This window comes from Carassius auratus, chromosome 1, assembly GCF_003368295.1.
Source record: "Carassius auratus strain Wakin chromosome 1, ASM336829v1, whole genome shotgun sequence".
Classification (NCBI taxonomy): Eukaryota; Metazoa; Chordata; class Actinopteri; order Cypriniformes; family Cyprinidae; genus Carassius; species Carassius auratus.
In genome coordinates this window covers 28,237,899-28,252,084 of record NC_039243.1, presented here as the reverse complement: position 1 = coordinate 28,252,084, position 14,186 = coordinate 28,237,899, and the positions used below count along the sequence as shown (strand labels likewise).

Here is a 14,186-nt window from a genome sequence, read left to right as displayed (position 1 = left end):
TTCTTCAACTCAAATGTGAGATTTGACTGCTCTGAGATGATGATCGAAGAGCAGTTTGTACTTCTACAAAGTCCTTGCATGACAGACCCATGAAATCCAGGCCGGTCAGCGTTTCCTTCCCATCATCTCGTTACAGGTTATATCCTCTCTAAATGATACAGTCCTGTAATGGACTATGACATGATTGAATTGATGCTAAAGCAGTAACAGGGAAATAATGTATGTTGTAATGTTAATGTTTTATTTGTGGCCAAATTAGCAGAGACCTTTAGTGCTTGAAGTACCTTAATGTAGGCTATTCATTGTTTAATATTGTTCAGCTTATGAAAAAAAAATTCTAATGAAGAAGCCCTGTTGAAAAAAGCTGCATATTATATATTAAACAGCTGGTTTAAGATGGTCCTGAGCTGGAGCTAGTTGCTTAGGACCAGCTCATGACCAGCTTAAACCAGCTGCCATGCTTCAGTATATGCTGTTCTTTTCAAAAGGGAGAAGAGAACTTGCATTTTGAAATATCTAGGGCCTAGAGCTAGTTTACACAATACATTGTATAAATACGTTTCATCTTTGTATTCTTTCACGTTAAAATCAATATACCGTCTAACCTGACAAAGGTCTATTGTGGCACGTTTTTTTTTTTTTTTTTTTTTTTACTTATTACCTCAAAAGTGGGCATGCTTGCTAGTACAGATTAGCTTTTTCTTACACTTTTCAGACAACTGAATCACCCCAGGAACCTCCATGATCGCTTGGGGAAAGCTGGGACACAGAAGCCGGATGTCTTCTATCATCTTTATTGGTCATGACTGCTGTGTCTTATTTCATTTCATCTTATGAAAACCAGCAACTCCCCACAAACATCGCCACCGCCAGCCTATGCAACATGTCTAAAACACCCAACAGATGGCCAATACACAAACTCATTTATCTCAAAGCCAGCAGTGGGGAACAAACAAAAGTATTTGACTTAATGTAGCAGCTTGACGTTGACTTGCAGCTGAGATTTCAAACCGGCTCAAATGAAAGATGGCTTGTTTTCATTAATTCTCCAGCAGAGAAAGCTTTTGTTTGTGAAATTGAAGCCAGACGATAGCACTGATCATTTATCAGAAGCCATAAATTCATTCATGATCGGAAACTATTTAAAGACACATTGGCTCCATTTCTTGCATAATGGGGTTGCTACCTCTTCCACATTCATTCAATCATACAGTTCAAAGTGACAGACAACCTCACAACCTTTATGAATCTTGGTTTAGTAAAAATGGTGTTTTATTTATTATATATATATATATATATATATATATATATATATATATATATATATATATATATATATAATAAATAAAACACCATTTTTACTAAACCAAGATCCGTATATATATATATATATATATATATATATATTTTTTTTTTTTTTTTTTTTTTTTTTTTGCTATTACCACGATACAATTGCTCGAAGTTTCGGTAATCATAACTCGGGCCAGTCAATCAAATCAGTTGTCTGTGCTGCCACCATGTGGTCATAAATCCTCAGTGCAGTAGAACTGAATCTGTATACTGTGGGATAAAACTTTGTCTAGACCAGCCAGGGGTAGCCAAGATCGGTCCTAGAGAGCGGCAGTCCTGCAGAGTTCAGCTTCAACCCTAATCAAACACACCTGAACAAGGTTGAAACTGAACTCTGCAGGACTGCAGCTCTCCAGGACCTAACTTGCCTACCCCTGGTCTAGGGCCAATAAAATATTTATTCCACTTATTTACATTTCATCTCATTAAATAATTCTCCTCTGAAAGTGAAAAGAAATAAATATTAATCATCATCATCATCATCTCAGATTTTAATTTTTTATTTCTAAACACAATAAAAAATAAAAAATCTCAGTATGATGCAGCATCTAAAGAAAACTCTCAACCATAAAATGGTGATTTATTTTGCACAATTAGTCAAAAAAACCTAATTTCACTCCCATATTTATGTATTTCAAATTAAAGTTTGTTAAGGAATCTATAACTTAACCTTAAATTGTGTACATTTATGTCAAGTACAAAGATTTTTGTTGTTACAACCTAAGCTGGGACATTTTTTTTCATGAATTTATAGTAATAAATATAGTTAGTAATGCTATGTTACTATTACTTTCTTGTATTACAACAGAAACAACAGTTAGTTTAAATATGACTATCAGAATTAATCCTATAGTGGGTTACAAACATAACGGCACTCTAGATTCCCACTTTTTAAAAAACATAGTTCCAGGATAAGCTATAGGCTAAATGTTATTTATCATTCAAATAGACCATTGTAATCAAATATAAAACCATGGATGATTATGAACATTTCCATGGTTCAAAATGACTAAATAAATGTCATGATTTTTATTTTTTTTAAATGAAAAACAATTGGCTAAAACGAATTATGATGACATAAAAAGTTGAATCTTTGACATAATAAATCATATTTGTGAGATGAAATGAGATGTGGTGAAACACAGTTTCAATCCTTCACCTGTCATTCAGATTAAAGCCTGCCTTCCCCCAATAACGATCTTCACACATCATCTTTGCCTTCAAAACCTTTTGCTTCTGGCTCATGATGCACGACAGGAAGTGCTGCTGCCGCCGATTAAAAACTTGGGGGTGGGGGTGAAAACAGGCTTTCATGGGAAGTGACAGTTGCTCTGTGAAAATCACCACAGTAACCATACTTTCCTAGATATAACGTTACATAAAAAAAGTTTGTTTCATAATGGAAACCGATTTGGAGAAATGTAGCAAAAACACCACTTGCTCACCAGTGGATCCTCTGCAGTGAATGGGTGCCGTCAGAATGAGAGTCCAAACAGCTTAATAAAACCTTCCACACACTCCACTCCATCAATTAAAAAAGTTGCATGTCTGTAAAAAACGAATCCATCTTTATGTTTTTAACATCTTAAACATTATTATGGACATTTGAAGTCAAAATGTGTATTTGTATTTGGTTTTTAGACATAAAACAGTATATCTGACTGAACTGGTGTACTCTCATAATCACGAACAAATTTTGATGTGTGCATTCAGCATTGTGTGTGGATTAAGAATGTTTGCCCTATTATTAAATAACTTGTATTGTTATAATTAGAAATAATAATACAATATTCATAATGCATGTTTTCTTGCATTAAAATAATTACTGATTTGATCAATTGTGGCAAAAACTTGAAGTCAAAAAATAAACAATTGTTTCTGCATATTGGTGAAAGATGCATCAAAATGATCAGATTGGTCGTAAAAGAGCATTATCAGTAATTCTCTAACCCAAGCTCCATCTGGATAATTTTCACATTTAACCAATCATTTTATTGGATTGATATTGTATTATATTAGTAATTAATAGGATTATTAAAAAAATTTCTAAACACAATTATTGTGTGTGTGAGATCCATGGCTCTCTTGTAGTTCTGGAGGCTGGGGCTTGGACCTGAAAGACACTTTCTGCAGAAGTTTGCTTATCTACAGTTTTCGGATCTTTGAGAGAAGATTTGGCAGCCACAGCTTTGCTGCAAGTGTGAATAGCAAAATATGTCTTCCTGTTTTTGTTGTTTTGTGTTTTTTGTCCCACAGTGTATTTGTTAAATATATATTACATTGCAAAATGTATTCTAGACGAGTGACCTTTTCAATACACTGTGTTTATGAAGTACTGACACAAAATGCTTCTGCTTTGTTATACAATAGACCAGTGGTTCTCAAATCCAATTGTCGTTTACCACCACTCTGTACATTTTGTGTGTCTCTCTTATCACTACAGACGTTTGATCTGTTTGACCGTAAGTAAACTTCAACAGATTTCCCCCTGCTCAGGGAGAAGGGAGCAGTGAACACTGGGATCCTGTCAGTCAGAACACAGTTCATGCATGGAGCTCACTTCTAACAAACTTACGTGTGTTAAATAAAAGAGATTTGCAAAATATGCAGAGCAGTGTTACACGAGGACTGGAATTGAGAACCACTGCCATAGACAATGACAAGAAAATTATTTAAATAATTTTAGCATTAAATCATTTAAGATTTTCACCCATTTTCCAAAAAAAGAAAAAAAAACATTCTCTACATAAAATTGTAGAGCATATAAAAAAGAAAAAAGGATGTAGCCTATATAATTTCAGGATAAATGTGATATTCCAAAACACCATTATATAATGCTGCACACACCGACCAGTTTAAGATAAGGTGCATGAAGGTCACATGGAAACTTGAAACGCCTTCATCTTATCTGGAAATCAGATGACTACATTTTTAAGCTGTTTAAGAGCATGAGGTGATGCTCTTCAGCCTTGTATTTATGATGTATATCCTGTTAAAATGCTATAAACATAAAAAAAAAAAAAAATGAAATCGAAAGCCATTTCATGTTACCAAACATTTCCTATGCCTGCCTTCTCTACATTTAAACGCTGATGATTTGTTGTTGTTGTTGTTGTTAAAATCCCATGATGTAATATATATATATGATATTCCAGAAAACATATATATATATATATATATATATATATATATATATATATATATATATATATATATATATATATATATATATATATATAAAACATTGTCATATTTTTGATTATGATGTTTAGTCCCTTCCTCTTCAGAGCATGGATTCTCTCTGCTTTTGTGGACTTGCTGCTGACTCTTCGCTTCATGTTTGAACTTAAAGTGGATGTTGCTCCAGCTGGACTGTGAGTTTCTATACCATTTTCACAACAGTTCTTTACAAAATGTTAGATGTTTTCAACAGTTAAGCCACATGCATTGACTGTATGCTGCAAGCACGGGATGTATTGCTGTACATTCCTGCAACACTTCATGTATTTCAAAGTGCAGCATCAACTTCCCTTTTTGTCATTGTCTTTTAGATTAACGTCCTTTTCTCATTGTATCGTTGTGAAAGTATTCTTTACTAACATTAGAACAACATTTCCCCAATATATGAAAGCAATATATGTTGAAATGGCAAGGTCTTATGAAAGTAAAGTACCCTTTAATTTCAAGTCATTTCCTTTGAACTACTAGCTTTCAGACTCTTGTTAATGAGAGACTGGCATTGATGGTTTCCTTTTTTGATGAGAACATTTGCTTTTTTGATAATCTTGCCCTCTATCTAAGACTTCATGCACCAGTCGATGCATTAAAACTTTGATAAAATCCACAACGTGGACAAAGTGTCATCAACTCTTGACATGACTTTTGATATCTTGGTTGGTTCCTCACACATTTACTTTTTTTTCACAATTAAATCAGCTGTTTGATAGTTCAACTACTTTATTCACAATTTTCAAAACTTGAAGAATGATTCACTTATTTATGTGTGAAAGGGATAGTTCACCCAAAAATGAAACTGTACTCAACCTCATGTCATTCCAAACCTTTAAGACTTTGTGAAAACACAAAATAAGATATTTTGAAGAATATTGGAAAACCAAACCACTTTGGTTACTATTGGTCCAAAAAACAAACAAACAAACAAACAAACAAAAAAAAACACCTAAAAACACAGGCTGGTGAGACACTTTATGTTTCATAAAAGAAAGAAAGTCTACAGTTTTAGAACAAGTTAGTAAATATTTGCAGTATATATGTATATTTTTGGTGAACTAGCCTACCCCGTTATGAGTTAAATTTTTTTTTTTTAAATATAGACAGATATTTCATGGATTACGTAGTCTTTTTGCATCAAGTATTTTTTCTTTCTCCACTTTGATGCCAGTGCTTGTCAAGCGTCCATCTGTTTCATGAGGTGTCTGCTGTTTAAAATCAGATGAGACAAATTGTCTATGATTTTTAGGCCACTTCTGGTATTAATTAGCCTTCTATTTGGCTTTTAAGTCTCAACTGTGGCCAGGGCCGTTTGAAGGAATTTGGGGGCCCCAAGCAAAACACACACACACACACGCAAAGCCTACAGGAACCACAGCATAGCCATACAGTTTAAGTTCACCCGCACTTTATATAAATTAAAAAAAGTTTACAGTGCAAATACTGCTTGAAAAAATAGTTTGGTGGGAATTTTTCTTCTAATAATATGACAGCACAAACTTAGTTTAAACTTTGGGCTGAGCAGGATATCAGCTATATAGAGCTTTTGGTACCTTGTGCTTTATAGAGGAAAAATCAGCACTGAGAAGTGATGCATCTGTTGATGTTGAGGATGAAGTTGATGGTGTAGCTGGGAAATAATTGAAACAAAAATCTGAAATTACCTGTGAAGTACGTTTTACCATTTCACTGTTAGCATATTGAAAGAGGTCACTATTACCAGCTCAGGGGTGCATTAAATGAAAAACTAAGTTTCCTTTTTTAGATTTTTTATTATTTTTTAAATGCATAGAATGCAATGCATACATAAAAAAAAACATTTAATTATTAATAATTGTTTCTCTGTCTGTACTTGTACTTTGAACAATGACAAAAAAGTTGACAGATGAATTAAGTGCATTTAAGTGCCATTCAGGTGGGTTTTTAAATAAAGCATTTTCTGAGATGCACATTAAACACCAAACATTAATTTATCTTTTAATTATTGAAAATTAAGCAAACTAAAGTTTTTGTTAAGAGCAGTCCTGTAGATGTTGTTCATGTGTTCACATCCTTATTTAGTGAGACATCAGACGCGAGACTGAAATCACCGCGAGCGTCACGCGCGCTTCTGCTCCTTTCATTAACAGAGACACGCAGAACATGCAGGATTCATATTTAAACAGACTGTTCCTGCTTAATATTTACAGATATTAGTCTGTATCGTGGTTTGATGTAAGTGCAATGACCTATTTTTAATTCATTCATTCAAAATTTGGCAAATTACGTGTCATTCTGCGTTAAACGGTAAATTCCGTTTTTTATGACTGGATTCCGCGATTCTTGCAAACGAAACACACCACGGCGTTCTCTTTATGTTTGCCTGAGCCCTCAAATCAAAACACTGCTGACTCCTTGCAGTCTGCGATTTCTGATCTGCGTTTTCCTTATCCCGTTAAAAAAAAAGACATATTACAGTAACCATATTCCTTCCGTTCTAAAAAAAAAAGCAGAGATCACTTGACCTGGTTGGCCTGCTGCTGTCAGCGACAACTGAGAGGGGCCCCCTTGAGGGGGATCCCGATAACAGTGTCATTACATGTTACTGCATTGACGATCAAAGGGGCGCTCACACGGTGTCGTTGCATTTTATTCTTAACCAGTCGTTGTCTTGGGGCCCCAGGTCAGTTCGGGGCCCCAAGCAATTGCTTGGTTTGCCTGCCTTGTTGCGATGGGCCTGACTGTGGCCCCACATATGTGTTTGTTGATGATTGTTTTACAGAGCTTCTCTAATAGTGTTCATTTTTATCTTGTTGTTGCGGCGTGTGCCGAGCTCGTCGCCTATGCCTGAACTTTCAGGCGAGATTCTTCCAGCAGTGGAGAAGTGGGTGCCAACCTGCCACTTCATCATTCTCGTCAGCTTCTGCTTGTAGCCCTTGCATGCAAAAAAGTAAACAAAGGGATCCAGACAGGAATTTAAGTTCATAAGACACACCGTAATATGCAGGGATATCTGAAAGGACTGTAGCTCCGTGCAGTCTGGAGCGTAGAAAAGTTTTCGGATCATGTATTGCAAAAGGTCTATATGGTATGGGCTGAAGCACACCACAAACACAAATACCACTCCCGCGATCACTCCTCTTGCTTTTTTGGTTCTTCCAGAACGTTCTGTCAGTCGGTTCGACTTTGCTGCTAGACGTAGTTTACGGGTCAGAATGGAATAGCAGGCGATGATTGTCACCACTGGGACTCCAAAGCCTAAAACTACCCCCACGATCAGCATGTAGGGCAGCCCTTTGAAAAGACCCTCGAAATTGGGGTATTCCATACAGGTGATGCTGTTGTCATGCTCCGTTTTGGTCAAGTTAATGGTCAGGAGAGGCAACGTCTGAGCAAACACCAGCAGCCATATGGCCAGACACACCAATCGCACATTTTTCACCTTTCTCAGTTTCACCAGACTCTGAGGAAACACCATCGCCACAAAGCGATCGACTGCCAGGCAGGTCATGAAGTTTACTCCAGCATAGCAGTTCAAATAGAAGAGCAGGGTTATGGCTTTACAGAGTCCTTCCCCCAGGGGCCAGTGGAAGCCAAGGCCGTAGTAAACAGCTCGGAGGGGAAGCGACAGGCAGAACATGATATCGGACACAGCCAGGTTGGCGGAATAAAGCGTGATGGAATTAATTTTGGTGATGTTGGAGAAGATCACATGAAGAGCCAGGGCATTGCCTAAAAGTCCCACTGGACATATGATGGAATAGGCCAGAGGTATGAGGACTCGGGCCACTGGACGATGGTCATACAAGTTGGTGCAGTTCTCTAAATCTGGGCTCATCATAGTTATACACAGGAGAAGTCACTGCAGAGAGAGTCAAATGGTAAAATAGAAACCAGTGTTAAAAAGATTGAGTTTGATATTGTTTGAGATGCACATTAAACACCAAACATTAATTTATCTTTTAATTATTGAAAATTAAGCAAACTAAAGTTTTTGTTAAGAGCAGTCCTGTAGATGTTGTTCATGTGTTCACATCCTTATTTAGTGAGACATCAGACGCGAGACTGAAATCACCGCGAGCGTCACGCGCGCTTCTGCTCCTTTCATTAACAGAGACACGCAGAACATGCAGGATTCATATTTAAACAGACTGTTCCTGCTTAATATTTACAGATATTAGTCTGTATCGTGGTTTGATGTAAGTGCAATGACCTATTTTTAATTCATTCATTCAAAATTTGGCAAATTACGTGTCATTCTGCGTTAAACGGTAAATTCCGTTTTTTATGACTGGATTCCGCGATTCTTGCAAACGAAACACACCACGGCGTTCTCTTTATGTTTGCCTGAGCCCTCAAATCAAAACACTGCTGACTCCTTGCAGTCTGCGATTTCTGATCTGCGTTTTCCTTATCCCGTTAAAAAAAAAGACATATTACAGTAACCATATTCCTTCCGTTCTAAAAAAAAAAGCAGAGATCACTTGACCTGGTTGGCCTGCTGCTGTCAGCGACAACTGAGAGGGGCCCCCTTGAGGGGGATCCCGATAACAGTGTCATTACATGTTACTGCATTGACGATCAAAGGGGCGCTCACACGGTGTCGTTGCATTTTATTCTTAACCAGTCGTTGTCTTGGGGCCCCAGGTCAGTTCGGGGCCCCAAGCAATTGCTTGGTTTGCCTGCCTTGTTGCGATGGGCCTGACTGTGGCCCCACATATGTGTTTGTTGATGATTGTTTTACAGAGCTTCTCTAATAGTGTTCATTTTTATCTTGTTGTTGCGGCGTGTGCCGAGCTCGTCGCCTATGCCTGAACTTTCAGGCGAGATTCTTCCAGCAGTGGAGAAGTGGGTGCCAACCTGCCACTTCATCATTCTCGTCAGCTTCTGCTTGTAGCCCTTGCATGCAAAAAAGTAAACAAAGGGATCCAGACAGGAATTTAAGTTCATAAGACACACCGTAATATGCAGGGATATCTGAAAGGACTGTAGCTCCGTGCAGTCTGGAGCGTAGAAAAGTTTTCGGATCATGTATTGCAAAAGGTCTATATGGTATGGGCTGAAGCACACCACAAACACAAATACCACTCCCGCGATCACTCCTCTTGCTTTTTTGGTTCTTCCAGAACGTTCTGTCAGTCGGTTCGACTTTGCTGCTAGACGTAGTTTACGGGTCAGAATGGAATAGCAGGCGATGATTGTCACCACTGGGACTCCAAAGCCTAAAACTACCCCCACGATCAGCATGTAGGGCAGCCCTTTGAAAAGACCCTCGAAATTGGGGTATTCCATACAGGTGATGCTGTTGTCATGCTCCGTTTTGGTCAAGTTAATGGTCAGGAGAGGCAACGTCTGAGCAAACACCAGCAGCCATATGGCCAGACACACCAATCGCACATTTTTCACCTTTCTCAGTTTCACCAGACTCTGAGGAAACACCATCGCCACAAAGCGATCGACTGCCAGGCAGGTCATGAAGTTTACTCCAGCATAGCAGTTCAAATAGAAGAGCAGGGTTATGGCTTTACAGAGTCCTTCCCCCAGGGGCCAGTGGAAGCCAAGGCCGTAGTAAACAGCTCGGAGGGGAAGCGACAGGCAGAACATGATATCGGACACAGCCAGGTTGGCGGAATAAAGCGTGATGGAATTAATTTTGGTGATGTTGGAGAAGATCACATGAAGAGCCAGGGCATTGCCTAAAAGTCCCACTGGACATATGATGGAATAGGCCAGAGGTATGAGGACTCGGGCCACTGGACGATGGTCATACAAGTTGGTGCAGTTCTCTAAATCTGGGCTCATCATAGTTATACACAGGAGAAGTCACTGCAGAGAGAGTCAAATGGTAAAATAGAAACCAGTGTTAAAAAGATTGAGTTTGATATTGTTTGTAGTAAGATTGATACTGTTTGTAGTAAGTAAGTGTAGACTGACTTCCATTTCCCTTTTTTCACGTGAGGCTTGTTGCTATTTGTTTTCTGTTGTGTTAACATGTTTCTGCTTTGTTTAAGAGGCATTTGGAAATGTGTTTTGAATGAAAACTGATTTATATGTTACGACTACCTTAAATTAGCATTTTGTAAAATAGATTTTGTAAATATTTATGAATTCAGTTTCATGTCTGAAAAAGGACAAATGCATACAAATTTGAAATGAAATATAATCAGTAACACTTTACAACGAAGTTCCACTTGTGAACATCAGTAAAGTGCATTCGTTCATATGAGCTAGTACTTAAAAATAGTAAATCATCAATTAATTTTAGGAAATGTTAATTTCAGTATTTACTGATACAATTTTTATCTTTCTTAATAACAAAGATAATTACCAAAGATTAGCTGAATAGCTGTTCATAAGCTTTTAGGACTTTACAGAAATTTGTATATTTTGAAAAAAAAAAAAAAAGAAATTATAACTTCACACATGGTCAACATAAAATTTTAATAATCCTTTACAGATTTCTTTTTTTTTATGTTTGGGATTAATTTCATACATTAATTTTCCAAAACGTGTATATTTTAATTAATTCTTCTCTATTTTTTTTATAAAAAATTACATGAATGCACTTACCAGATAGCAGAGCAGATTTTCAGACATTCAGACATTGATGCTACTCTAAATTTCTATTTCTCACTTCAGCGGTATGAAATGCAGCAAAAGTGAAAGTTCAGCATCTTTTCGTGCCTCTTTCTCACTGTCTGTTAGTCTCTTCCTCTCTTTCCTTTTATAGCTCTCTCTCTCTCTTGCAGCGTGGTGAATCTGCTTAAAGTGAGACCTCACCTCAAAATAATTCTGTCAGCATTTACAACAGGATGTTCCAAACCAGTATAAATGTATTTCTTCTGTTGAACACAAGAAAAGATCTTCGTTGGTAAGCAAGCAGTTGCTGGTAGCCATTAACTTCCACAGTATGGAAGAAATATGGAGGAAAATCAATGGCTACCAGCGACTGTTCGTTTACCAACAGTCTTCAAAATATCTTCTTTTGTGTTCAGCAGTAGGAAGAAATTCATGCAGGTTTGAAACAACATAAAGGTGAGAATATTTTTTGGGTGAACTGTCTCTTTAACTCTATGGGGAATTGAAATTATCTTGTGGCTTTCACTGAGACATTTAGTCATTCTGATGTCAGACATAACAGTTACCGTTGATATGTACTGAATCTGCATTTAGGAACATGTTTAGACACAAAAAAATTACATTAAAACTAAGTAAGGAAACAGTACAAAAGAATTGAAGTACTAGTTTGGATAAACTGTTAACCCATTTGTCATTTCAGCACTTCTTAAATGGTTGATAGACCATATTCAGAATTTTGTAATGATTGTTGCGTCATTGTAATATGTTGTACTGAGGATTTGAAATTCATGTTGTTGGCTTATCTGCTTTACTTCACCTTGCATAAGCACTTCTTACCAGAGAGCTTACTTTGTCAATAGATACATTCTGAAACAGATACATTTTGCAATGCAATGAAACATCCTACAATTATGACCTCTTTTATTTCCACTTGTATGTGTATAAAAATATGTGAAGTGTTATCAGTATAACTATTAAAACAGGTTACTGTTCACCAATGCATTGTACATAACAGTGTTTTAGTCTGTTTTACATTAAAACATAATGATTAAAGGGGGGGTGAAATGCTCGTTTTCACTCAATATCCTGTTAATCTTGAGTACCTATAGAGTAGTACTGCATCCTTCATAACTCCAAAAAGTCTTTAGTTGTATTATATTTATAAGAGAAAGATAGTCTGTACCGATTTTTCCCGAAAAAACACGAGCCGCTGGAGGCGTGACGTGTGGGCGGAGCTAAAGAATCACTAGCGCCAGTAGGCTTTTGCGTTGAGAGCGTTTGGAAGCTGTGACATTACCGTGAAGGAAAAACCATCATCCAAAACAAACCATGGCTAACAGTCAGATTCAGAGTATATTTATGATCCAGAATCAGATCCAGAGGCTGAAATTTAACAAGAGCAGCAGCAACAACAACGTCTCTATGTGGTGTAACTGGATATATTTGCTTAGCGGTTTTGGAAAATGACTAAGTTCCACTTTATGTCGTCTTTTTTTTTGTTTGTTTTTTTTTTTAAGCTGTAACGTTACATGTGGAAAGTGCAGTTTGATGACAACATCACATGTTGTTTACTTGATGTGCTTACGCGGCGATAGCTAAGTTAACAACACAGAGATATTTGAAACAGTTTTACTCACCGCCTGCGGTTCCAACACACGATCGTGACCCTTTTTCGTTGGGACTGCATTAACCTTAAGAAATAAACGATATGCAAATCCGGCGTCAAACTGGGCCTTGTTTGTAAAACAAGCATCTTCGAAATGCAGGGAACAAACAAAAACACTTGCACAACCCTGTTGATGCTCTGTAAAAATAAACTCCATCCACTGGTCCCTTAATGCTGTTTCTCTTTAGGTAATCTGTGCAGGGTTGTCTTGCCCTGGCAACCAAAAACACACTCCTTTTGTGACAATTCGGTCTCTCGCCACAGTTGCCAACTCTCGCGAGACAAATAAGCAACTGGAGCTTCAAAAACAAGCCCAATATTATTTGATCATTTATTTTCCGCATTATCATTTATTAACAATAAATGAGCCTGCAACATATTAAACTGAAACCACTGCTTTATTAGAAAAGGATCAACTGATTAGGAAAAAAAGGATAAAAATAATTAAAAATCAGGGAACTGCAACAAAGCAGAGAGAACGCACTTTCCTCATCTCCGATCACCTGTGAGGCTGAATCGGATTGGAGAGATGGAAAAGGACAAAAAGACAAGAAGGGAAAGACAAGAGCATTAAGGGTAGCTATAACATTTAACTTAATAAAATGAAATTCTCCACTTCGTTGGAGGCATTGTTTGTAGAAATTGAAATACGTGTATTTCTGTAGATCATATAGCGCGTCGCCTGCATGTTGAACGTGATATTACTCCAATGAGGAGGATAAGGGGGCGGACACCACAGCACTTATATGATTGCACTGATTTGGCTATATCTGTAAGCAGACAGTGTCAACCAATGTATCAGTATCAATGTACACCATAGATGTAAAGAAAACAAAGTTACTTGTCAGATTTTCCTAACAAGCAACCATATATTCTTTAATAAGCCCCAAAAAACGCAACCCGCAACCCGTGCTGTTTTAACGCGACTTACAAAAAAATAAAGCCCAAAGTCGCATATTATAAGCAGACTTGGCAACTATGTCTCTCGCTCTGATCAGTGAATGTCTCTGCTCTCAGTGCTCTGCTCTACGGGAGCGCGCGCTCTTCCTGCAGAAGCGCCCTTAGGACCCATATAAGGAAATTCCGCTCCATCTACAGTCACACAGAGCCATACTCGAAAAAAACTTTCCAAAACTTGTGACAAACCGGAAGGAGTATTTTTGGAACAAATTGTTTGGTTACCAACAATCTTCAAAATGTCTTCTATGTTCAGCAGAAGAAAGAAACTCACACAAGTTTGGAACAAATTGAGGGTGAGTAGATGTGGACAGAATTTACATTTTTGGGTGAACAGTCTCTTTACTGATTACACAACATGACATGTTCATTTCAGAGTCACTTAATTTAAACATACGAATCCAGCATGTATACAAAGTGTATA

At 37.4% G+C, this 14,186-nt stretch overlaps 1 protein-coding gene across 3 annotated transcripts; it reads right to left on the bottom strand.

The window, feature by feature from the left end:
• Nucleotides 1-7,080: 7,080 nt before the first annotated feature.
• Nucleotides 7,081-12,218, bottom strand: LOC113106298 (G-protein coupled receptor 183-B). Of its 3 annotated transcripts, XM_026268076.1 has the most exons (3): nucleotides 11,131-12,218; nucleotides 9,520-10,386; nucleotides 8,310-8,422 (listed from the first exon to the last, which is right to left on the bottom strand). In XM_026268076.1, the coding sequence occupies exons 2-3, from the start codon at nucleotides 10,363-10,365 to the stop codon at nucleotides 8,420-8,422; spliced, it is 849 nt and encodes a 282-aa protein (XP_026123861.1). In that variant the 5' UTR covers nucleotides 10,366-10,386; nucleotides 11,131-12,218; the 3' UTR covers nucleotides 8,310-8,419. The 3 variants fall into 3 exon arrangements, with proteins under 3 accessions (XP_026123852.1, XP_026123861.1, XP_026123842.1); XM_026268067.1 differs by lacking the exon at nucleotides 11,131-12,218 and having other exon boundaries at nucleotides 7,081-8,422; nucleotides 9,520-9,654; XM_026268057.1 differs by lacking the exon at nucleotides 8,310-8,422 and having other exon boundaries at nucleotides 9,045-10,386; nucleotides 11,131-12,217.
• Between the last annotated feature and the right edge of the window lie 1,968 nt (nucleotides 12,219-14,186).

Bases quoted from the DNA above. Each gene is read 5' to 3' on its own strand.
- LOC113106298 (XM_026268057.1), bottom strand. From the start codon at position 10,365: ATGATGAGCCCAGATTTAGAGAACTGCACCAACTTGTATGACCATCGT.